General features: G+C 37.0%; 1 protein-coding gene across 4 annotated transcripts in view; it reads right to left on the bottom strand.

Annotated features, from left to right (window-relative positions):
- ANK3 (ankyrin 3) overlaps nt 1-24,362 on the bottom strand; it is a 341,189-nt gene that overhangs the window by 17,485 nt on the left and 299,342 nt on the right. For 2 of the 4 annotated variants that reach the window (XM_039250504.1, XM_039250505.1), the window contains 6 exons: nt 22,545-22,676; nt 21,489-21,632; nt 18,340-18,648; nt 17,970-18,060; nt 15,254-15,632; nt 2,529-2,609 (listed from right to left, as the gene is read on the bottom strand). In XM_039250504.1, the coding sequence (XP_039106435.1) occupies nt 2,538-2,609; nt 15,254-15,632; nt 17,970-18,060; nt 18,340-18,648; nt 21,489-21,632; nt 22,545-22,676 (1,127 nt within the window). In that variant the 3' untranslated portion in view covers nt 2,529-2,537. Of the gene's footprint in view, nt 1-2,528; nt 2,610-4,109; nt 4,170-4,285; nt 4,370-11,104; nt 11,192-13,442; nt 13,494-15,253; nt 15,633-17,969; nt 18,649-21,488; nt 21,633-22,544; nt 22,677-24,362 lie in introns of all 4 variants that reach the window. The other 2 variants (XM_039250506.1, XM_039250503.1) reach the window with 2 other exon arrangements.

The raw sequence follows: 24,362 nt of genomic DNA, 5'->3' as shown, positions 1-24,362 counted from the left end.
TCTCTTCTGCTGTTAGTATGCAGACCAGAATCCTTATAGAGACTTGTGCGGCCTGACAACTCCCACCTTTCCTACCTCTGCAGACCCAAGGGACAAACTCTTTGCCAGCTGCACTGACCTGTTCTCTTGACTTCTCCCTTCCTGTTCCTCCCCATTCTGGCCACTGTGGAGTGCTGCTGCATGTACCTAGAGGTGACCCCAGACGCTGTCAAACTTCCCTCCTTCACCCAGTCACATCCTGCTCAGTCTTTAAAATTGAGCTCAAATATCACTTTCTCAAGGAAGCTCTCCCTGTCAGCTCGGACCTCAGGTCTCCAGTTAACATGGTTGAGGATGTTAATGGTTTTGGCTCTGGTGGCAGGTTTGTATCACGTTTCTGAAAAATTTATGTGATGTTGGGCATTTTGAGCCCTATTTCCTTATCTGTTACATAGGGATGATAAGGCATCTGTCCAAGAGGGTTAGCTGTGAGAATGAAGAGCAGAGTAGAACACTTAACAAGTATACTTGTTAAGTACTTAACAAGTATTAACAAATGTTAATTCCAGAATGTTCTGCAGTTCTTGGTAGTTTTCTTAGTGCTGTTATACTGATGTGATTAGTTATGATTGGTTAACATTAAATCCCCAAAACAAGCTCAATAAGGGCAAGTACCATGCTTATGTTGTCTACCAAGAGTTTCTCAGTGCCTATGTAGAAAGCATTATGGAAATAAAGTGAAATAAATCTTGGAGTGAATAAACATATGGTAAGGTTTTTTGAGAGGGAGGGATTAGGAATTTACCTGGGCCTACAATAATAGCCACACACCCTCACCCTTGCCCTAATCCTAACCCTAAGCCTAGATCTCAGGTGAATAAAATGATTATATATATATATATATATACACACACACATACATACAATGGAATATTACTCAGCCATAAAAAGAACAAAATCTTGCCGTTTGCCACAACATAGATGGAGCTAGAAAGTATAATGCTAAGTGAAATAAGTCAGTCAGAGAAAGGCAAATACAATATGATTTCACTCATATGTGGAATTTAAGAAACAAAATAAACAAGCAAATGGAAAGAAAAGAAAGAGAGGGGGCAAACCAAGAAACAGACTCTTAACTATAGAGAACAAACTGATGATTACCAGAGGGGAAGTTGGTGGGGCAATGGGAGCAATAGTCGAGGCGAGGTAAAGAGGGCACTTGTGATGAGCACTGGGTGTTGAATAGAATTGTTGACTCCCTATATTGTTCTCCTGAAATTAATATTACACAATATGTTAACTGTACTGGAATTAAAACTTAGAAAGAGGGATTTATCTGGGCCTTAGTTAAGTCACATACAAAATTCAGGGCATGAGAATAGAGTTCTCGGTTCCTCACATTCACACTGCAGTACCAGGATTCTGGTCACTGGGGAAAGAAGACCTGTGCAAGTAAAAACCAGAATCTATATATTCTTTGTCATTTTGACCAGTAGGGCTAAGAGAACTGCTGGTGCGCAGCCCTTGAGAAATCAGGCTACTTTGCCTCACAGACTCAGGAGACCTTTTAAAATTTCTTTTCAAGAGCTCCATGTGCTTTTCTCATGCTTAGGAAATGACCTTTCATAAGTATAGCTAAAAATAATAGGACAATGTACAACTTAGAAAACACTGTTTCCTAAAAGTATCCTCATCTATGAAGAAAAGTTCAGACAAAATTAAGCAAAATTCACCAAACATTTCACTTAAAAAAATGGTAGTCCAGGGGTGCCCGGGTGGCTCAGTCAGTTAAGTGTCCGACTTCAGCTCACGTCACGATCTTGCGGTCTGTGAGTGCGAGCCCCGTGTCGGGCTCTGTGCTGACAGCTTGGATTTTGTGTCTCCCTCTCTCTCTGTTCCTCCCCTGCTCATACTCTGTCTCTTTCCCTCTCCTTCAAAATTAAATAAACATTAAATAATTTTTTAAAAAAATTGAAAAAACAATACTCCATTTACCTTCCATTTAATTTGCCCTGGTTTCTAGAAGATCTACCAAGTGGTATATAGGGATCTTGCCATTTAATTTAAAATTGGCAACCACTCTATTTCAACTGAAATTAAGTTCTTAGAGATCATTTTGCTAAAATGGTGAAAGGCTGGATGTGCACAAATCTGAGAGCGCGTCGGTTAAGAACTGGTTGTTGCCACAGTTTTCCTGTCAGGCCGCCTAATGCTACCACATTTCACGTGGAGCCTCTGCTCTTACAGGGGACTCAAAAATCACTGTTTACATTTGCTTCTGCAAACACCACTTACAGTTAAAATTCCTGACTAGTTTGTGAGGGGAAAGTTTATGAACTGTGAATGGAGTATGTGTGTGCGGATGCATATGTAAATATAGAAATAACTCCAATAACTTCATACTGGACATTCAAAGCTGGAATTCAGTGAAAAAGAGAGGAGGGCAGGGGGGTGGGGATATCTGAATCACACATCAGCAAAAGGAGAGTTTTCACAGGAAGTTAAGGCCGACTGTTGTTGATATGAGCACACCTATAGCCTTGACTAACCGTTTACTGTTATGAATGGCTCTTCTTTTCCACATGCCGGATTTCCTTCTTCACTGTCTTCACCTTATAACCTTCTCCCTGCTGTAAAAAGGAATGTATGCATTAAGATTTCATAGTAAAAGAGTTTTAGTCATAGAGTGGTTCCCATTCTGGTCCCTTGAGGCTGGATTAGGTACGTGAAACACAGTTTAAAGCACTTTGTCACTTCACATCTCAAAGTACACACAATCTATTTCGCGTAACCACACAAGCCTGGCATCATCGAGGCAAGCTAGAAAGCACCATCAGAATGAATACAGTAATACAACTATACTTCGGAGTAACTTGGTAGGTTAGTGATAAATAAAAGGTTAGTGGTAATAAAAAGAATAATAATAATAAATAAAAAATTTTAAAAGGTTAGTGATAAAATTTAAAACAATGAGTTAGCCTGTTCATTTCCTTGTAAGCTAAAAGAAATCATCACCAAAGCTCTCAAGGCACCCAAACTCCAATTATAAAAAATATTAGTATTTCTTCTTAAGCCAACAGAATTTTAAGCAATCTGTTGTGTTGAGACTAAAATTTCTCAGGAAAGCACTGATCATGAACTAACCACCATGTGAATGTTGTTGATCTGAGGAACTGTTTTGTGTGTGGCATTACCAACCCCCACCCCTCCTTCTTAGTGCAGATCAAGCAGGCATCCATTTTCCATAAAACAAGACCTCTCTTCACTGAGCACCAGGGACACTTTTCCCTGAGAGCAAAATTATACAAATACTTCACTTTTACCCACTTTACAACAGAAACACAGTAGCCTTTCTAATCTTCTGAGTTAGTCTTGAGAAATTTTCAGTGCACTTTTTCTTATGTAAACATGGGCTATTGGAGTTTCTATTTTCAAAATGAGAAAAGGAAAGGAGTGACAAGCAGCCAGAGGTATTTTGCCTGGGAGATGGAGTTTCATCTTCTGAGTTACACTGCACAGTGGTTAAGATTATTTCTTTAACTGGCACATTGGAAATGGGCTGTTATACATCCAAAGAGGAGAGCCCTCCTCCAGTTAAGATGGGGGAATTCAGACTTCCTTATAGAACATACTGGAAAGGGAAAATGTATAGATTTGATGTAAGGATCTTAATGTGAGCTTTTTGCCATTCTAACATTGAAACTCTGTACATCTGCTGGAAGTGAGTGCCCTCCATCAGGTGCTCTCCACCGTCCTCCCAGGCAGGCACTAAGCTCTAGGCAAAGTGCTGCAGGGAGGCGGAGGTGGGGGCAGGGGGAAGGTCCTGCCCAGGGGTCTGGTGGTGAGAGACAGCTTTAGTTTCGTTTCTCTCCCATGCTCAAACCAGCACATTCTATTCTCCACAAATGAACTTATCTCTGAAAACTCTGAAGACACTAAAAAATATATAATGTTGAAGAACATTAAGAAGAAAAGTCTTTTTCTTTGACCCTGATCAAATGCACAGGATGTCAAAAGCAGCAAGTGCTTCAAGCTGCCACACTGCAGATGCCAGCCTGTTAGGAGCATGTTCTAGAAAGTTCACAAAGCGTTTATCCTCTGCTTTTTCTCTGGCAGCCCCTCTCCATTACCATGTCATCATGTTTTCTCTCTGGTGGGATAGCAATTCGTCTTATTACTTTCCGAGTAATCTGTAGGAAGCAACAGTGAAAGAGATTTTTCTGTTTTCTGTTTCAAGTATTGACACTACAGCAAACAGTAGAAAATCTAAATCCCAAGAGATGCATAAAATCCCAATGATGATTACTTTTCTGGTGATGAGGTTGCCTTCTTCATCAGTAAACTGTTCTTCTGTGACAGATTCACCAGGAATGCTTTTTGCTTCCTCTCCCTAAAGGATGTGGTATAGAGATTAGCAACATACTAGACAGACAGATCTCCACACCACTTCATATGCCACACACATGCTCTGCGGAGTTTTAGAAAAAGAAAGTATAAATTCTACTTGTTACTTCAGGCAAGGGGGAAAAGGCGGACTTCTCTGATGGTTATTTAGCAGGCAACAACATTCAGAACATTAAACCTTAGGTATGGACAAGACTGATGGTTAGCAGTCAACTCCAAGAAGGAAGAACTATAAAAAACACAGTTACACAATGCTATGCAAACCAAAAGATTTCATTTTGAAAAAAAAAATTAGCCAATGATTAGAGCTCTAATTAGATCACCTCATTTTGAGCACTGTGTTTCTGAATCAGTACTACCAAATCTCTGAAATACTTTTTAGGTTGCATTTTGCTTAATCTAAATTAAGATGGTAACTTAGCTGGGGCATTACATTCATTTTCCTTGTTAGAGTTATTTTTTCATCCAAAAATTCATTTATTAAGGGTAAGATAGACATTTTTTTAAGTGAAGTTCAGAGTACAGAGAAAATCATCCTTTTGGAGGTCCTAAAATAAATGAAAATAACTATATCTGATGGGGTATATAATTTCTGAATACTATCTCCAAGTGAAGGGGTCTTATGTGATGATGGGTCATCTAATCTCCATTGCCACAGACAAAAAAGAAAAGAAAAGGTCAGTACTAAAGGAATTTAAGCTGATGGTATCTTTCAGTTAGCGATTGTTATCTGATTTAGAAGGGGAAACTGTCAAAGACCTTCCTCTGGTGAGTTTAAAAAATGATATAAAGTCTTAACTCCCTAAGATGGGCTCATATTTTCCAGCTTGGTAGATTTAGATGTCTCCTTAATATCTCCCTATTTGGCTCTATGATTGTACAATAAGAAAAACCACTCAGAGAGCAAAAACAGGGCTATATTAGCAATATATTACCTTCTTCACTGGTACTCAACTTTCAGTTAGTGCCACTTAGTTTGTGGGAACAGGGACAAATATCTTAAGTGGTCTCCACTCTATAGACCTAGTGACCTGTTAGTCAGACTTCTTGTTGAAAAGGTGGCTGGGACAAGGCTGTAGAAGAGTGTACCATAGTTGTTGTTCACCTGGGGTTATTTTAGGGAAAATGGTGGATCACAAAGTTGATAGCTACATTTCTGGGAAAGCCAGGATTCTAACTCTTTCAGTGTTGTTGGCCCAGAAAAGGTAGTAGCTCTGATAATTTTGTCAGCATCAGCCAATGGTGAGAACATTCTGTGACTGCTTTATGTTACAGCCAGTAGAAAGGCATTGCTGGTTTAAAATGACAGAGTAAAGACTAAACCATTATCTTGTTTTGATACCAAAATTCTGTTTTCATTCTTTTCTTTTTACAAAGTGACCTTGTATTCTTATAGATTATGGGGTCATAGCTCATGACTGGGTGACACATGGGCTCATTTTCCTCATTGTGGTAGAAAAGGAGGGAGGTGGGATGAAAATACAACAAAATACTTCTTGCTGCTCATGTTTAGCTTCTTTTGGCTCTTGCTTATGATTTGCTTCAATTAGCACAGTTAAGAGAGGGAAGGGAATTGGAAAAATGTAGAGGGAGGTCTCATGCTTAAATACACTAAAATCTGCAGCAACTTTTTATGTAAGTGTTATTTATATTTCCTGTGGTTCATTTCATATATTTAGGGAAAAAACATAAATTTCATTTTATGTTGAAGATAAAGGCATAAAGATAGCAGAAAAGCCAATAAAAGATGATGAAAGATTCCATTACAGTTTAAACATGAATAAATGAAATGTTTTTGAGCTAACTGTGGAAAATGTCTAGTTTTTTGCATAGTAGATAATTTGAGGATCCCAGGAAAATCCAGTAAAGTTGAATCTTACTGGAGACATTATGAATGGATCCTTTTGTGGGAAAAGATGCCAGTTAACTGTTTGGAAAGTCTCTGAGAGAAATGTGAAAGAACATATATTTATAAATATAGTGAATAACAGAAGTAAATTGATTTATATTAATAGACTTAGAAAAAAGTAAAGCCCTAATAAATAAGAAGCCATAGAGGTTGTTTAGATCTAGCCTGGCATATAGGTATTTTCATTGTTTCCTACTGAAAATCCATACTGTTTATATATGGCTAAAGATAAAGATACCTCTCTCTTGTGAGGGCGATCCGGCTGCGACATCCTGTCTCCCCACTGATCTCCAGAGTTGATTCGGCTGATCTTGCTGGCTAGGCGGGTGTTCCCTTCCTCCCTCACTGCTCATGTGCGTCCCTCCCGAAGCTGGGCGCTCAGTTGAAGAGGATGACCTTCCCCGATAGAGGTCAAGTGTATATGAGTAGCTGCGCTCCCTGGCTAGAACCTCCAAACAAGCTCTCAAGATAAAGATACCTCTCTCAATCATAATTGACTATTAAATACAGTCAATTAGTGCTTTAATAAGGCCAAAGTAAGTTGTGTTGATGATGTAGAAACTCACTAAGTTGGGGGAAATTAGTTAGGAATTGATTATATAAAGAGGGAAGACAGGAGTCAGAAAAACATGTTTTTTTAAAAAAAAAAATCATCCATCTTTAATGACAGAAAATAACCCCTAATTAGTTCCTAAAGTTCTAGAAAACAGTTTGTACTTTTAAGTAGGCAAAATTTCCCCCCTGGCCTTGTTGATGGTATTATTTTTGGCAACACCTCCTCCCACTTTTTCTTTTCCTACTTCAGAGGAAAATCACAGCACATATGGCGTCACAGTGTCATCCCTGGTGGCCACCTTAATGAAGACTAGCTGTCCTTCCCTTTGGACCTCCGCTGGAAGCACTGCCATTTATAATTTCTATGCCTCTGTCCTTGAATAAAAGGAAAGAAAAACAGTACGAAATGTACCAATTTGCCAGATGTATAGAACATTAAAACTTTAGCTTTCTTCCTCAAGTGGAAATGATACCACATATGGAACATATATAACTTGGCAAGTAACTAAACAGTATGTGGTAGTATAACCCATTTTTATATTCTGAGAAACCCACTTTGGGGAATACATGTTTACATGTATATAACATACATGTACATTTTATATACATATATATGTACATAAACATAATCTGAAGCTCATGAAAAGTGGTTACCTATGGGAAATGGAATGAGTAAACCAAACTTTATATACTTTTGAATTGCCTGATTTGGGGAAAACATATATATAAATTCTTAATTCAGAAGTTAGTGAAAAAGTTCAAAAGTAGAAATAAAAATACAGTTGAACTATACAATAAAAATTCAGTTATTTGAATCCTACTAAACTTCACAGGTTTGACTGTGAATTAAAGTTTTTACCTCTGTAATCACTCTCTTTGCTAAGCAAATAAACAAGCCCATAGCACTGGTTAATTTACTTAAACTGCTTCTAAGCCTTTGAAATAACTGTGATATTATCAAATTATATAGAAATAAATGAATATGCTTAAAAAATCTAAAAATCCCCACACGATTGGAAGAGTTTGTTCATTGGGCTCATTCCTTAGAGACTGGAATATAGTACATGTAAAATAAAAGAACTTCATAAAAAAATGAACCTGCATATGACATTACAGAGACAAATCTGTAAAATTATACTTTCACCCCATCAGTTGTACAAATTCAATGGCTAAGAAGATGGATTCACCCAGACTTGTAACGAAATCCTGAGCACACCTATTGCTTGTGTGGGTACTGTGCAGCCACAGTTAGTCCCGAGAGGGATGGAACAACCCCACAACAGTTTTCAACTCCGAGATCCTAAGTGTTAGAGGGATCACTATGGCAAACAGCATAAATATGCTAGTTCAGCCCAATGCTGGACAACCTCCATGAAACAGGCCAAATTCTCAGCATTCCAGTCTCATCAGATAATTTCCAGGAGAGACAGCCCATTGCTGCTCTCTTCCAGGCTGCCGGAAAAGTCTAAATAGCCAAGTGTCTAATTAGGTCTAGGAGAAGTTAGTCTCTCTCTCTTTTTTTTTTATGTTTTATTTATTTCTAGGAGAGAGAGAGAGAGACAGTGTGAGCAGGGGAGGGTCAGAGAGAGAGGGAGTCACAGACTGAAACAGGCTCCAGGCTCTGAGCTGGCAGTCAGCACAGAGCCTGACGCGGGGCTTGAACCCACGAACCATGAGATCATGACCTAAGCGAAAGTCGGACGCTTAACCGACTAAGCCACCCAGGCGCCCCAAGTTAGTCTTTTTTTTATTTATTTTGGAGAACACAGTAGTGTGGAAAAAGCAGGTAGAAGGTGCCGCACTGGAGGGCTCAAGATTAGGTTCAGGGCTGGGGGCTTCCAGAAGTGCTACTGTGCTGCTGTGTGATTTGGGCTAAACTGACTGCTCTCCAATCCCTTGGTTTTGTCATCTTGGAAAATAAGTGATTTTAGTATCAATGATCCCTTTCCATCCTAATGTTTTCTTACATGTTTTTGACAGATGTGGCTCCCATATCACAGTTACTGTATACGACAGCACTTTCCAGCTCTTTTATCTCAGAAAGATACCAACATATGGAGTGAAGAGAAAAGCAACAGAAGTGTGATCCTTTCTAACCCCCAAAACTCTGAACAGAAAAAGAGTAATCAGAAAGATACTACAAATTCTATGTAATTTATGAAGATTTTTATTATACCTATAGTTTCTATTATAATTATAGCAATTTTTTAGGGTTTAGTTTCTCCAAGTTTGTTTGAGTGACTTTATTGTTTATACAATGCACTCCCCAGTTATAAAACCCATGTTCTGATCATTCTACTCAACCTCCCTAAAATTAAACTTCAAGAGGGGATTTGAAGAGAACATAGACTCCTCTGTTTTATGAAGCCAGCATAATGTAATTTAGTCTTTTAAAGTTAAGCCCTTAATAAAAATGTTTATATATTATACATAATTAATTTTATATTACGATCAAATATATAAATAACACACTCTAACAAAATTACTTAAAAGCTAGCTTGCTAATGCATGTCTAGAATTCTAGAAGACCAAGCAAAATAACCCTTATTGATTTGATGGGTTTTGTGTTTCTATTATTTTGTTTTTGTATTCTTCAGAGTAAAACTTCTTTATCTTCTCCCTCTTCTTTTTTTTTTTTTTTTTTTGCAGGATTATGTTTATTTTCTTCTGTCCTATACACAGGAGAGTCAACTTATATAATGAGCAGCTTATAAGGAGTGAGATGGATTTGGATATGACATGAGTATGTCACATATTCAAATAAAAAGCAAGTTACAAGACAATATGTCTGGTGTGCTTTTTTAGGACATTTCACTTTAAAATATCATTTCTTAAAGACACTGATTCTGGGAAGAGCAAAGCCTTCCTGAGCAAAGACTATGGCTTTCACTCCTTCAGAAAACCTTTGTTATTTCTTTCCCCTAATCCCAGGGAACATGTGGGAGGTGACTGATTATGAGGATTCTATGGATGGCAGGCTGAATACTTGCAAATATGCTGGATACACTGGACCCTCATAAGTAATTTGGCTTGCCTATATGGAATTTTCAAAGAAGTGATTCATGCTTTTTTTTTTTTTTTTGACAGCTGTCTATTGAGCTCAAGATTGATTGCACATAGTTTAAGATTTAGTTAGACAAAGACTTATTTTCTTCTCTAATGATTCCAGAGTCTTAGAAAAACTATACTAGAGCAGATTTGGCAGATTTTCTCCTCTTCTTTCATCTGATCTACATGGAAAGTACAAGCAGCAGGATTAAAAAGTTTTAGATACCTAAGCCAACTTCTCTGCTCTCTGCTGGGTCTCCTGACACTTTCGAAAGGGAGGATAAATTTGATAAATGGTTTTCAATACATATTTCCCTTCCTTCCTTTTTCTCCAGAGCTGTCAACCAAGGAGCCTCAAGTAATTTGGACCACCTTCAAAGCCCTATATGTTGAAAATGGCTTCCTAGTTTCTGCAGTCAATTATTCTAACTTCAAGAAATCTCCCTCTAAAGACAGAGTAATGAAGACAAGCACAGGCTGTGAAAAGCGTTGTGCTGGACCTTACCATGCATAAAGTCAATGCTTCAAAAGGCCTTTGTGGAGGAAATGAAAGTTAATTCATAGTGTTCAACTGTGGTGTAGCAGGGGGAGAATTTTATTTTTCACTTCCAGTAAAAACTGCTTCCTATACATAAAAAGACAGACTGATTTTCTGAATGTTATTTAAGTCAAAAGCCTTTTTCAGAAGGTTTTGCCCAATTTTGTTTATGTCACACATATTGATGCCAGGCTATGACTCCAAATTCTCAGCCACTGGTTGGTGATAAAGAACTTGTTTTGACTTAAGATCTGTTCAGGCAGTAGGAATTTGAGGTTGAGGAAGGAGGCTTTTAATTACTTCACTCTCCTTCTGGATCTGACCTCATATCTCACTATGGCCTCGGAGGTTTCAACTGAAACATTTCATTTGATATGAACCAAGATAAAAATCTTTGCTCACATATAACACTTTCAGGGAAAGCAGGATACAAATGCCAAGAATTCCCAGACAAAATTATAGCTGTTACATGTCAAGCACAGGCTTTGACAGAATACTCACTACCATGCGACACAACCTTTTCCTTGCTGCTGGGTGTTCTTACAAGCTTTCAAATATGCAAAGAAACATACAGAGCCACTTAGTTATCAGGCATGCTGAATTTTCAAGACCACAAGGAAGGACTTTCTAATCACATAGCGATGCCCCATCACGATCCGGCTACAGGATACCTTTATAATCAAACGCCGGCGAATAACTCGGGTAGTGACTCTCCGTTCTTCCTCTGAGCTCGAATCACTCTCACTGTCTTTCAAGTCCTGATAAATGCATTTTTTAGTATAATAATTTTACCATCACATTTAAAATAAAAGACATTCTGAGAAGGGAAATCAAAAAAGAATTACTTTCATTTGCTGGTTTTCCCTGCTAATGAGAATCATAATATGTATTTGTGAGAATCTTTAAAAAAGTTTAAGTGAAAGAAAATTTTGAGCAGGATTCTAAATGAAATTCCTCTGTGTATGTATGTATACAGTATGCTTGTGCATGTAGTAATGCATACGTTATATGTGCATATAAATGGTAAAGATCAGTGTAATTAAATAATAAAAATAATAATAAGAGACATCTTGGCATCAGAAACTACAATGCTACTAATTACTAGTCTGAAGAAAAATTAATATTTATATTAAAATAGTTTTTTTTTTTTTTTCTAGGAGAGAGAGAGACAGCATGAGCAGGGGAGGGTCAGAGAGAGAGGGAGTCACAGACTGAAACAGGTTCCAGGCTCTGAGCTGGCAGTCAGCACAGAGCCCGACGGGGGGCTCGAACCCACGAACCGCGAGATCATGACCTAAGCGAAAGTCGGACGCTTAACCGACTAAGCCACCCAGGCGCCCCTAAAAATAGTTTTAAATCTACATTCATTTGAACTTTCATTACATAAAGAGGCATAGTATGTCTGATTTTTATGAGATTTTGGTCAGATTTGACAACTTTATCAAAAGCTATTTGAACTTTATAAAAAAGTAAAGAATTTATGTCAGTATAATTTGCTACATACATTTATATCAGGGATTGTTAGCAGTGTAATTGGCACCTAACATGCAACTGGTACTCAGTAAGAGGCTATGCAAATGAATGAAGGAATAATGCAAAACGTGTAAGCTTGGAGTCTTACTTTAAAGAACTGATATCAAAAAAAAAATTTTAAAAAGGGGCGCCTGGGTGCCGCAGTCAGTTAAGTGTCCGACTTCGGCTCAGGTCATGATCTCGTGGCCTGTGAGTTCAAGCCCTGAGTCAGGCTCCGTGTTGATAAATCAGAGCTTGGAGCCTGCCTCAGATTCTGCGTCTCCCTCTCTGCCCATCCCCTGCTCACGCTTTCTCTCTCTGTCTCTCTCTCTCAAAAATAAATCTTAAAAAAAATTAAAGAATTGATATGCAATTAGGACAGAAAAAACACCTGACAGACAAGAATATGGTGATTGCACAAATATTAATTTTTAGGCAATGAGAATAAAGAATTACCACATAGTTCATAACTCAAAAGTAAAAATACCTTTGGTTTCTACTTCAATGCCAAGGTGAAGGGTATTTACCAAATGTTTTATTCCTAAATTTTAATGGTGGAATTCTGATAATAATTCTATTTTATTTTCTAAGTTTGTCAGTTGTCCCTAATCTGATAGTTCCAGAGACAGGAACTATAGTTTCTGGAAAAATTGGAAAAATCAATGGCAGTGTTGGTATAAACAGGGTGAAAAAAGTAAAATTTCTATAGGAGGTGTGTTAGCTAAAGTGATTTATGGAATGTTTGTCAAATAGATAGCAAAGTAGGCCATTTTCCACCAAAGGTATACTTAAGAAATATTTTGAAATATTAAAGTAATATCAATCTTGACTTTGTAAGAAATTTCATTTGAACAAAATACCCTAGTGAATAACATGGTGTCAAAAGTAAAGAGTTTTCAAGTTTCTTTTTCCCTGTAAAGATATATTGGCTGCTAAGTTCCTTATGAAATTTGATTTTTTTATAAAAGACTGTAAATTCAGAAAACTTAAAAGGATCCAAGTATTGTGAAAGGAGGCCCTAAAATGGCTCAAAGAAGCAGAAAAAGGGAAGAGGAGTGCATATTGTGAAAAAAAAAAAAAAAAAAAGAATTTCTAATCTGCATTCAGAGATCAATAGATTGGATGAGGTGAAAGGGAAAAATTCAATTGGAATTGTTCATAAATAATCATAAACTGGGGAAGATTTTAACTTGGGTAATTAAAAAGCAGAACATACATTAATGCAAATACTACCAAGCCTAGATGTCAATTATGTTATAATTAACATAATTATAAAAATAAAAAGGGGCCATTTGGCTGATGTTTTGTTTTTACATTCTCCCTGCTAATCTGAAGGTGGAGGGTGGAGAGAAGATGGTAGTAGAATCATAATCAGGATTCCCTATAAAGAATTTTCTAGAATTGGCAAAGAAGATAACAAGGAGACCAAACAATTTTCTCAGTACTTCCTGCCATGGGTCACTGCTTTGAAAGAGGTGGAAAATAGCAGAAGTTTACCTTGTAACAGCAGACAGTCATCCGTGTAAGAGCCGCACCCGGACTTTTGACCTGATTTTTTAGGGGACAAAAAGGGGGCTGTTTTCTGAGATCATACATCAGATGACCTAGTTGGTTGCTAATGCACTATGGTCTAGCCACAAAGGGCACGTCCTGAATATTTTTGGATTTCTTGTAAGGTCAGGTTCATAGCTCCCAGAAACTCTAACTCCACTAAAAATTGTATGCTCATGAACACTTCAGGCATTAGAGCAGGACCAGTGACCAATCCCAAAAGCACAAAGTCACTTATAAGAAATCTTGAAGACATTTTCTAATAGTAATTATGTTCCAGTACTGATGAACTCGGCTGAGTTTCCATTCAGGGTTAAGGCTTTCATTTTTAAACCCTCTTTTGCCCTCTCCCTGGTTCCCCAATGGCCAATGTGTTTGCATGTGCACATATATAGAAGTACTTATTTACATTTATATGATCATTTGATTTCAGACCTTCTCTATAGATTTTTTATAGGCTTTATAGAGTAAACTTTCATAGTTAAGACATCACTATGTTGTTGCTTCTTTCTCTGTTTTGTGGACTCATCTTAAAAGCGAACATCCAAGGTCATACTGCTTAAATATACTGGAATGAACTAAAAGAAATCAATATTGAAAACCCATTTGTTGGGAAGTGAAAGGAAGTCCTGGCCATTTTACTTCCCCTCACTTTCCCTCCTAACACTCAGGAAAATGGTCAAAAGAGAGCCTGCGGAAGGGAAAAGGAAACGATATGATTAGTTGATAAGGTGATAATCAGCTCCTGAGTGACTGGGAGTTTGCTATTCAAGGTTTTATCTAAACCAGGAGTTAATTATGGATTCACTATTTTACAAAAGACTTTTTTTGGTCCTACCTAAAACTCTGCAGTAGATCTTAAGCCAACCTGATGTTTTATGGAAAATTGCAGGTGCTACTGTTCCAAAGATGCCCATGTCTCAGTCTACACCAACTGCGCAGTTCAGGAAAAGACACAACAATGGAGAGAGCAAAAAGCAGTAAAAAAATGTAGGAAATAGAGCTAATTTTTATTTTCTTATATCCATCTATAATTTCAGTTCCAGAGTTTTTAAGTTTTTAATATCTAAAAAGGATAAACCTCAAAGAACAAATAAAAATGTATTAGATGGAACAAGGACATGGAGCACAGAGTGCAAGTAATTCTCTGACAGCAAGGTTTTCAAATTTTTAAAAATGAATATTAAGATAATCATCAACTTAGACATAAAAATGATTAAAACGAGACCTCTAAATTCCAATTGCTAAATGTGGTCAACCCACCATGGTATATACCCACCTCATTTTAGGCTTAGGCACTATGTTTCTCCAATTTCTAAAATGCACTTTCAGACACCAGATCTTATAGGGTAGAGCTCTTAGGTGGATCACATGCTATAAACTCTTTAAATTATGCAGAAACACCAGAAAAGGTCTGAAAAATTATCCTCCTTCCATGAGAAAGAAGATTGGGTTGGGAGTTAGGAAACCTAAATACCAGACCAATTAACATTGGACCTTAAGCATAACATCTCTATAGTTCTCCCTCCTCCTGAAAAATGGCTGAAGTGATGCTCATTACTTTTTCCTTCTCAGTGACTGAAAGTGTAATCCAACAGCATATGTTCCACCTAGCACTTTCTTCATCTCCGCCATTAGGGTTACAACAGGAAAATCATAAAGAACCTTGGGCCCAGTGTTACAAGATTAATCCAACAAAGTGAAGCATCAGGACTTTTGGTTTAAATGACAGTGTACCAGATAACTAGATGGCATACCTTTTGCTCAGACCCACTGGACCCCTCTTCTTCATGCAGGTTAAGCCTTGGCTTGCCATCTGCAGGGGAAGTCCTACTCATCTTTTTCATACTGAGAGGCACACAGGGTTTAGGCTCTTCTATTACAAACTTGCTGGTTTCTTCTAGAGCTTTCTGATAGGCTGCTAATGATGATGCTGGTTCCTCAACACGACCAGATCCATGGACTTTTGGTTTCAGAGTTTCCTTAGTGCTCTGTTTCCCTACATCATTTTGGGATTCTGGAAGGTAAGATTTTGTCTTTGCTTCGAGAGTGACTTCTGTGTGGCTCCCATTTGCTTCAAATTTTCCAGGTTCTCCTTTGAGATATGAGGTAATGGAATCTCGACACTGATCAGGGCTGCAAAAGAGAGTATGTGGACATTTACAATGGCAATACATGGCTGAAACTGGGCTTCAGAAGCTCTAAATTTTTAACCACCATGTTTTACACCACTTTTGAAGGCATGAAACAGAAAGACATGAAAAATCTGGTCACTGGATTTCAAACTGTGAGGGTCTCTCATGGGGTTGAATTTGGGGGTGACAAGGTGCTACACACGGCCTCAGCTCCCCATTCCCCACTCCAGTTCCCAACCTGCCTACCTATGCCGTACTTGTTTTTGTTTTATCTTGTTTAATTGCACTGTGACAGATACTTGGATTTGAGATCTTAGAAAGTCACCCCAAGAGGCTCATGGGCACACCCAGAGATCCAGAATCACCAATGTAAAGGAGAAAGAGATCTCAAAAAGCTCTTATACTGCCAGTGGAAGAGCTGCTGGCAGAGAACACAATGCATTCTTTGAGAGCCCTGGCATCCCCAAGGACTCCACGTTCCAGTCTCTGGGTTTCCAATTGTGAGTCCTGCCAGCACACCTTTGCAAACCACAGTAGTCTTGCTTGGGTCTCATCTTTCTTGGCTCCTGACCTGTGCTGCCTCCCACTGGTGAGCAGGGTGTTGTTGTCACCTGCTGCTTTTACTCCTGGGAGGACTATTTTCCTTTCAACGAACTATTACAGATCTTTTATTTTTTCCTCAACACCTTCTTTTAAAGTGATTTCTAATATTTACTGGTATCCAGTATGGATTTTATTTTCTAGCTTGTGCATTGTTTTTAGAGTCTTTGCTTATTACCTACAGAATTCTGAAGGCAATACGTAGCACAATGTTCTGTATTGTATATATATATGTACATGTCTGTAAGTACATGTGAATTCTTATGAATCAAATTCTGATTATATATATATATATATATATATATATATATATATAAACACCTATCCATTGCACAGCCTCTTCCATATATCCCAGCACACTGTGAAGATGTTATAATGTAACTGTATCTATTTCCTGCTATGCAACTATAAATTAATGTGACTATATTAGAACATAGATATCAAAACTAGTATTATTGTCTTTGCAGCAGTCTTTTTGGTAGGGTGAGCACAGAATTCTTTGGTCTTATTCTTCAAAAGGAATTCCGTAAACTTGTTTTTTTGCAAAATGTTATAAGCTCCCTCTTTGGGAATTTTTATTGAGTAAGAAGTTTTATCAGCTGTATGAAAATATTAAACATGGTTATGAAATAAACTTAAGTTGAATGCACAAACACCTCAAGTTATCACTAGTTGCCAATGAAGTAAATTATAGTTCAGTCTGCTGTATACATAAATAAAAAGAATGCCAACTATTACTGACAGACTATTTGTAGCAGTCATTTGGTAGCCATTCTATAGGCTTCCTTCTTCAATCTGTAAACCTGTGCAAGGAAAGTGGTAGTATTCCTATTTTTAAAGCCAATTATTTATTTATTTATTTTTATTAAAAAATTTTTAAAATGTTTTATTTATTTTTGAGAGAGAGAGAGAGAGAGAGAGAGAGAGAGACAGCATGAGCAGGGGAGGGTCAGAGAGAGAGGGAGATACAGAATCTGAAGCAGGCTCCAGGCTCTGAGCTAACTGCCAGCAAAGAGCCCGATACAGGGCTCAAACCACAAACCATGAGATCATGACCTGGGCCGAAGTTGGATGCTTAACTGACTGAGCCACCCAGTTGCCCCTTATAGTCAATTAAAGTGATGTTCTTAGAGCTTAGAAATTCATCCAGAGTCCCAAAATGCAAATCTGGTGGGATTCGAACCAATGTCTGAAGGACAGTATACTCTCACCTTTCTAGAGGAAGTCCGGTATAAAAAAGACCCAGGTTCACGAGTAGGGAATTATTTTGGTTATAATCAAATTTCTATCATGGCAATATTATTTGGAGTGAAGAATTACATAAGAATTTTGAAGCTTGAAGTCAGAAAAGAATAGAAATGTTTATATTTCTCAAAGACATGGAGTTTTATTTACCATGTTATTTTGAAAGCATGTTAATTACTAGCTTCATGAAAAAAAATCAAACAAATCACAAACTAGAAAAGAGTAGTGTTCTAAAGTAAACATAGACAACTTTAGCATGCATGTAAAACTTTTTGTATTTTGCTTCAGACTATCAATAATTTTAAGAATTCAACGGAGTTTCAGGTAAGCTTCCCTCTCCAGATTAGCAGAATTAACCAGCCTTTAAAGCAGGTATTTATCCCCAAACTGGAATGGTAATTTAGCAAGAGAGTAAGTGCTAAAAAGCAGGTATTTAAAGCAATTAACATGTAACCTGTGTTTTGCTTTCCTTTTCTCTAAAATGGAGCCATACCTGTCATCCAGTCTTTCTAGTAACCCACCGGTTAGTCTTCGAGCTTGAGCAGGGGACTCTAGGTTTCCACCTGATGTCTCGTTCTGCCAACCTGCAATTGAAGACATTTCCAGTTCTGCTTGCTGAACACGTTTAAGAATAGCCTGTACTTTTTCTTCTGTCATCTCCTCAGACTCTACTCCTTCTTCAAGTTGAATGTCCTCAAATAGAGATCTGAGTTTTTCTTCCGTCATCTCCTCATCAGGACCAGATTTTCCTTTCTCTTGCTGCTCAGAGCTTACTCTTACTTTACTAGTCTGTTTCAGTGGCTCTGCTGGTTTAACATCTTTTGGGACCCCAGCCATACTTCCGAGGTATTGAGGATACTCACTCAGACATACATTCGCCAACTGGCTCTCATCTACATCCACTGCATCAGGCATTTCTGTTAAAGGTATTGAGTCTTCGAGTTTGCTGTCTTCTAATGAAGTGTCTTCTGCAGTTACGACTGGAGGTCCATCTGCTGAATGCTCTATGTTCCCCTGGGAAGGCACTAGCCCATCACTCAGTCTACTGGGGGTTCTAAGGGGAGACTCTATGCTAGAGATATCACTAAAATAATCATCTTGCTGGAAAGGGGTGGGTGGTGTGTAGTGCAACCCTGTGGGAGTTTCCAGTTCCACTTGAAGGGAAGGATAACCTATGGAAGACAGTACATTTGGACTGACTGGAATGAATTAGAATACATCAAACAAAACACATGGAATGAATTAAATTATATCAGGTATGAAAATGTATGATGAGTTACAGAATAATGTTCATAAATTTATTGGTTTAGTTCAATTAAATGTAATACAATGAAATAAAAGACTAGTGCAAACTATAATAAAACAGAAAACTAATTAAGATATAAATGGTTTCTATCGACTGATAATTTTAATACAGTAACTTCAATATACAGACTAATTCAATCCAATAAAAAGTTAGCTGTCATTATATAAGATACATTTATTCCATGGCCAAATTTATTATCATTCTACTTATAACATGCAAAATCCATACGGTGGTGGACTGCATACAGCAAGTCACAATTGTTATAATTAATTACTTATAACTTATTTGAAGAGCTTTACAAAGGAGCAATGCTACCCAACTCTAATTCTTATTTTTTCCATATGAAATTTACAGAAAAGAAAAATAAGTTTAATCTTTGTAAAGAAATTATTATTAGACTTTAGAGCAGTAGCACTGGGGAAAAAAATCTAAAAAGATGTTAGGAAAAGGATTTGAGAAGCAGATAAAGTAGAAAAGACTCCAAGGAAAGTGTTCAGGTGTTGTAATGTGACAGAGATGAAAGACTTGTGGTGTACATGGAGGTCTTAGTGACTTTGGTGATGGGGTCCACTCAGAATCACAACTCAAAGCGAAAAAAGAAATGATACACAACAGAGACAGGAAGAAAGCCATTTGCAGAGAGCTCTCTGAATATTCACAACAATACTGTGAAACACCAGCCTGCTCACAGGGGAGGTAGGGAGCAGTTCCCTTGTTTTAACCTTCACTGTGGGGACAAAGGGGACTTTTTTCTCCTTCAGCAGAGAGAGAAGTGAACAATAGTCTGGTCATGGTGAGGAAAGGAGGCTTCATAAAAGTTCCAGCAAGAGGAGAGACAGGAAAAAAAGGCAACCAAGCACACTTTCTGAATTAGTGGTCTACAAAACTAAAGCCTAATTTTCCCATCAGTCCATAACAAATACCAACTTAGCTTCTGTGCTAAATTCAAATTGCTGTAGGTAAGTATAGTCACCTATAAGCCAGAATCTTGTTGAAAAGTTAGCTGACATTAACTGAGGTTCATAATCTGCACAAGTGAAATTTACTTCATATACATATTCCTAGATTTCCCTATGAATTTTTTAAAAAGAAAATATAAAATATTAAGATGTAGCCACAAAAAGCCCTTGGGATTTTATTTGATGCTATTCTGATTTTAAAATGTTACATATAAACAAAGCTTTCAATTCTATTGACTATTTCCATTATTTTCGGGTTATTACGCTTATTAGTTCTTTTCTTTTTTTTTTTTTTTGCTTGCTAGTTTTCTTAAAAATTTTTCCCAAAAAAGAATATTAAAAGATTCCATAAACTATAATTTGGCAATAATACAGATTTGATATGATGGTCTATCATTAGTGTACAAAGAGATTGGTTATCACTATATAGTCTCACATATAAGATAAGGCCTTGAAGAAAGCTTTCTTTCCAAGGTTCTATGCTATACATGTATGTATGTATGTATTTAAGTAAGCTTCACATCCAGAATGGAGACCAATGAAGGGCTCAAACTCATGACCCTGAGTTCAAGACCTGAGCTGAGATCAAGAGTCGGATGCTTAACCGACTGAGCCACCCAGGCATCCTATCCCAATTGTATGGTATTTATAAGCTTATAAAGAAACCACTTTAGACATTATTGCCCATTGTGTTTACGTTATGTGGATAATAAGATATACTTTAAATTTTCTGTTGGCTTTAATGTTAGTAAGCAGAAACCTTTTAAGAATTTGCCATGTTTGCCATATAACATCTGTAGAACTAGAGGTTACCGATTCTTGTCAGACTAACTTTGCCAGTTTAAAAATGGGGAAATGCCATAATTTTCAAAAACTTAGGGCAATAGAAAAATATCCCTAGCTCTTCTTCCTTCCTTCATACCATCATCATTTTTTACTCAAAATTCATTATCAGAAGAAACTTCCATTTGTAAAGGAAGACAAACACCTTGAAAAACATAACAAGATATTTTCCTTTGCCTAATACTTTGATGAAAAAATACCCAAATTAACATAGGAAATTGAAGGAAAAATGACAATATTGTACAAATTAAGCAAATTAAAAAATGAATTATGTTATTAGTGACATCTGTGTTCGTTGAGTGAGAAATGACACCGACTTTTATATATCAGGCATAGTTTTTCCAAACAATAAATGGAAGCATATGAAGTTAAAATAATGCTAAATAAGTAAAACATGTTTTCGAGTGATGCGTTAGACTTTTTCAGTACACGCTTAAATATTTGGTCTCCCAACAGGAATTCACCATTTTATTGAACAATTTGTATACTCTATGCTTAAACTTGACCCAGTACCTTGGTTATTTGGTAAAAAATAGCTCACAATTTGGTCTTACCAATATATGAATAAAAGAATTCACTAGTTTTTTAGGTCAGTATGAAAATGACAAACACAATGCATTCTCTATTCCACTTGTTCATGTAAAAAATCTTGAAATACCAACTGTTGAATAACCAACACTTAACTTCTGTTTTTCTGTCTCATTATTTGTATTTTATGTAACAGACATTTATCAAGTTTGTTCTATCAGAGTGTTAATTTCCAGGGTCTGACAGAAAATGCTGTGAAAATGAGAAATGAAGTCAAGCAAATCACAATTTAGTTGGTTTTAAGTGGCTGCCGTGTCCTCCATGCTTTCAAATTTTATCAAATGATTAAATAAATATGAACACTAAATTCAATTACCATCAACAGGGTCATGGAAAACATTGTTCTCATCTGCAAAACTCCTGGTGCCTGAAATATTTCCATAATCAAATATCGGTCCTTCTAGCAGAGTCACTATATCTATTCGATTAATTTTTGTCAAGACTGAAGTTAAGGCATCAGCTGAAAAAGGAGAAAAGAGGGTTGAAAACCCAATTAAGTGATTTTCTTCCAGTCACTACAAAATCCACACAAAGGCACAGCTTTCTCGACCTGCCTAAAGTTTATTCGGCTCCTCCTGACTGAGCTCTGCCATATCAGAGGGCTCAGAAAGCCCGTCATTACAGGGAAGTCATGTTAGGGTCTCAAGAATCACTTTCATGAAGCTGTGTGTGATGACAGCAATATTCATTCCACCATAAGATGTCAAGCAGATGGGCCTCAAAATAGCTAAACTCCTTTTAGTTACAAGAGGATCTAATAAAATTTTAAACATGTTCCTCTCCTTTCAGGCTGTCAAGATAGATCACCCTCATATTTGATGCTTAGCATTTTAAAGGCTTACTGAGGTCAGGTTGACCCTGGCAAACCCACAGTAACTTACTTCCCATTGTCGTGGGTTGACACTGGCCACAGGATGGCACCATCCCTCCCACCGCCCCAGCAAAACTAAATAAAACCAAACCTAAAAATATTAGAAAAGTCATTGCCAGCACATATGAAGCTGAATGATTCAATGATTTCATCCTATACTTTCTTCCTCTCCCTGTGCATCTGTCCCCAGCCACAGCAGTAGCCTCTGAGTGCTTCTGACTACTACCCCACGATTTAACAGCTAGAATGATGTTTTCATTTTTGATGGTCACAGAGAGAACTAAACACAAAATGCAAAAAAAAAAAAAATTCTCTACTATTTGCTTTCTTAAAAACCTTCCCAAAGACAGATGTTTGGAATATTAGTGCTAAAATTAAACAAGTATAACTTCAAAAGACTTGCTATTACTTTATGATTACTCTGGTTTCTTAACAGTAGCCTTATCTAAAACATTGGATATATGCAATTGTGAAAGTTAAAGTAATATAATTTCAGCATACTTGTAGCATTTTTTCCGTCTCTGGTAACCCATTTTTTTAATAACATGAAGCTTTGAGAAATTAAAGAATTTGGATTTTCCACACGTATTTGATTGATTTCATCCACTGAAAAATTCAGTTCCCTTGCCAGTTCTGTAGAAAAGAAAAAGAGTTACTAAGATTTCACATTCTACTTTTATCGCACGTTTCATAAAAGTAATGTTCAACTGCCACACAGAAAAAGAAAGGAATTTTATAGTCAAACCCAGTCCAGCCTTGATCTTTATATGCTTCATTTTACAGGAAGTGGTGATCACACACAGGCTGTGACTTAACTCTCTGGAGGTAATTGCTTAGTTACAGTTAGATTCCCTCTTGAGAGATTATTTTATAAAGAATTCTTGATCTGTACAAAAAAGATTTTGCTGGATTCTTTTAATTCATCCAAATTATTCTTTGCAATTTGCATAAATCTTACATTAGATGGGTAGGGATACACAACTCATAAATATGGCACCAGAGATACTGGTAACATGACTTTAGGAATTCCCCTTGGGAGGTTAAATGATGACTCCAGACCAGATCGTTGTCTATGCTATGGTGTCACTTGTATAGCAAATAAAAGGGAGATAGCTTTGTGTCCACCTCAATGTCTATACCCGTATGCTCAACCTTGTTAATCAGAGAATGTCTTTGGGAAGACAGGTGTGAGCACTAGTAGTTGCCTTGACAGAAGGAAACTAGGAGCCAAAGATGAGAAGGAGCCTTACTTTTCACTATATATTTCTTGTACATTAAAAAAGTTTCTCAGGTATGTATTATGTTGATTATAGAAATAAATGGGAAAAAATTCCTCCCATGGAAAGGGAATTGCTCAAGATTTTACCCTGCTTAAATATTTCTAGCATTTGGCAAAATGCATTCAGAGGCTCAAAAAAGTCCAGGTCCTTTGGTCAAGTGATTTCACTTCTGGAAATCTATTGTGCTGATATATTGAGTTGGACACAATGATTTATACACATGAATGTTCATCTTAGGCTTGTACCATTAAAAAACTGAAAACAACCCAAGTATTGAACAAAAGAAGAGTTAATTATGTTAATACGGTGGTTTGCCAACTGTTTTGATCATGGCTTACTGTTAGAAGAAATACATTGTATATCATGATGTTTATATAAATGAAACCAGATCTTTAAGGAGCAAAACTTAGCCTTGACACACATAATATATACACATTCCCCCCCGCCCCCATCATTCTTTTCTATTAAAGGCAAAACCAAAGTATGTATTGATTTCATGACTCTCTGGTACACTGTGACCCAAAGTACAAAAACACCATTATAAAGTATGTATATTGGATCTTAGTTATCCATTAAAATCAAGATCATAGAATATGTAATTTTGTAGAAACTCAGTAATCACAAATAAAAGAACAAAAAGTTACATTGTGTATATAACATTTTAAAAGTTTTTATACAAAAATCAAAGTACATTGAGACATTAATCGTGGTTCTGAAGGACAGAATTAAATTTTGCCCTTCTACATGATAATTTTCCTAATAATCTTCATTGAGCATATAGTAATTCAAATTACAAAAGTTAAATTTAAGTTTTAAGTTTTCAAATCTTTTGTACTTTAAGAAACAATACTCCTTACTGTCCAACAAGCCCTTTTGACCCAACAGTATCCTTTGTCTAGTGACCCAGTGAAGAGCAAAGACACACTGCCACTAAGAATTTTACAATTTTATGGCTTTATGTCACATCTTCTCCCGAAATGTACTCTGATAGACTAAGGACTCGATTTGTCTAAGGCAAATAATGTAATTGTTAGGGGCA

This window comes from Hyaena hyaena, unplaced genomic scaffold (genome assembly GCF_003009895.1).
Source record: "Hyaena hyaena isolate Hyena2069 unplaced genomic scaffold, ASM300989v1 scaffold_371, whole genome shotgun sequence".
Lineage (NCBI taxonomy): Eukaryota > Metazoa > Chordata > Mammalia > Carnivora > Hyaenidae > Hyaena > Hyaena hyaena.
Note: the sequence above shows the minus strand (reverse complement) of the source record. Positions and strands in the feature narration are given on the sequence as shown.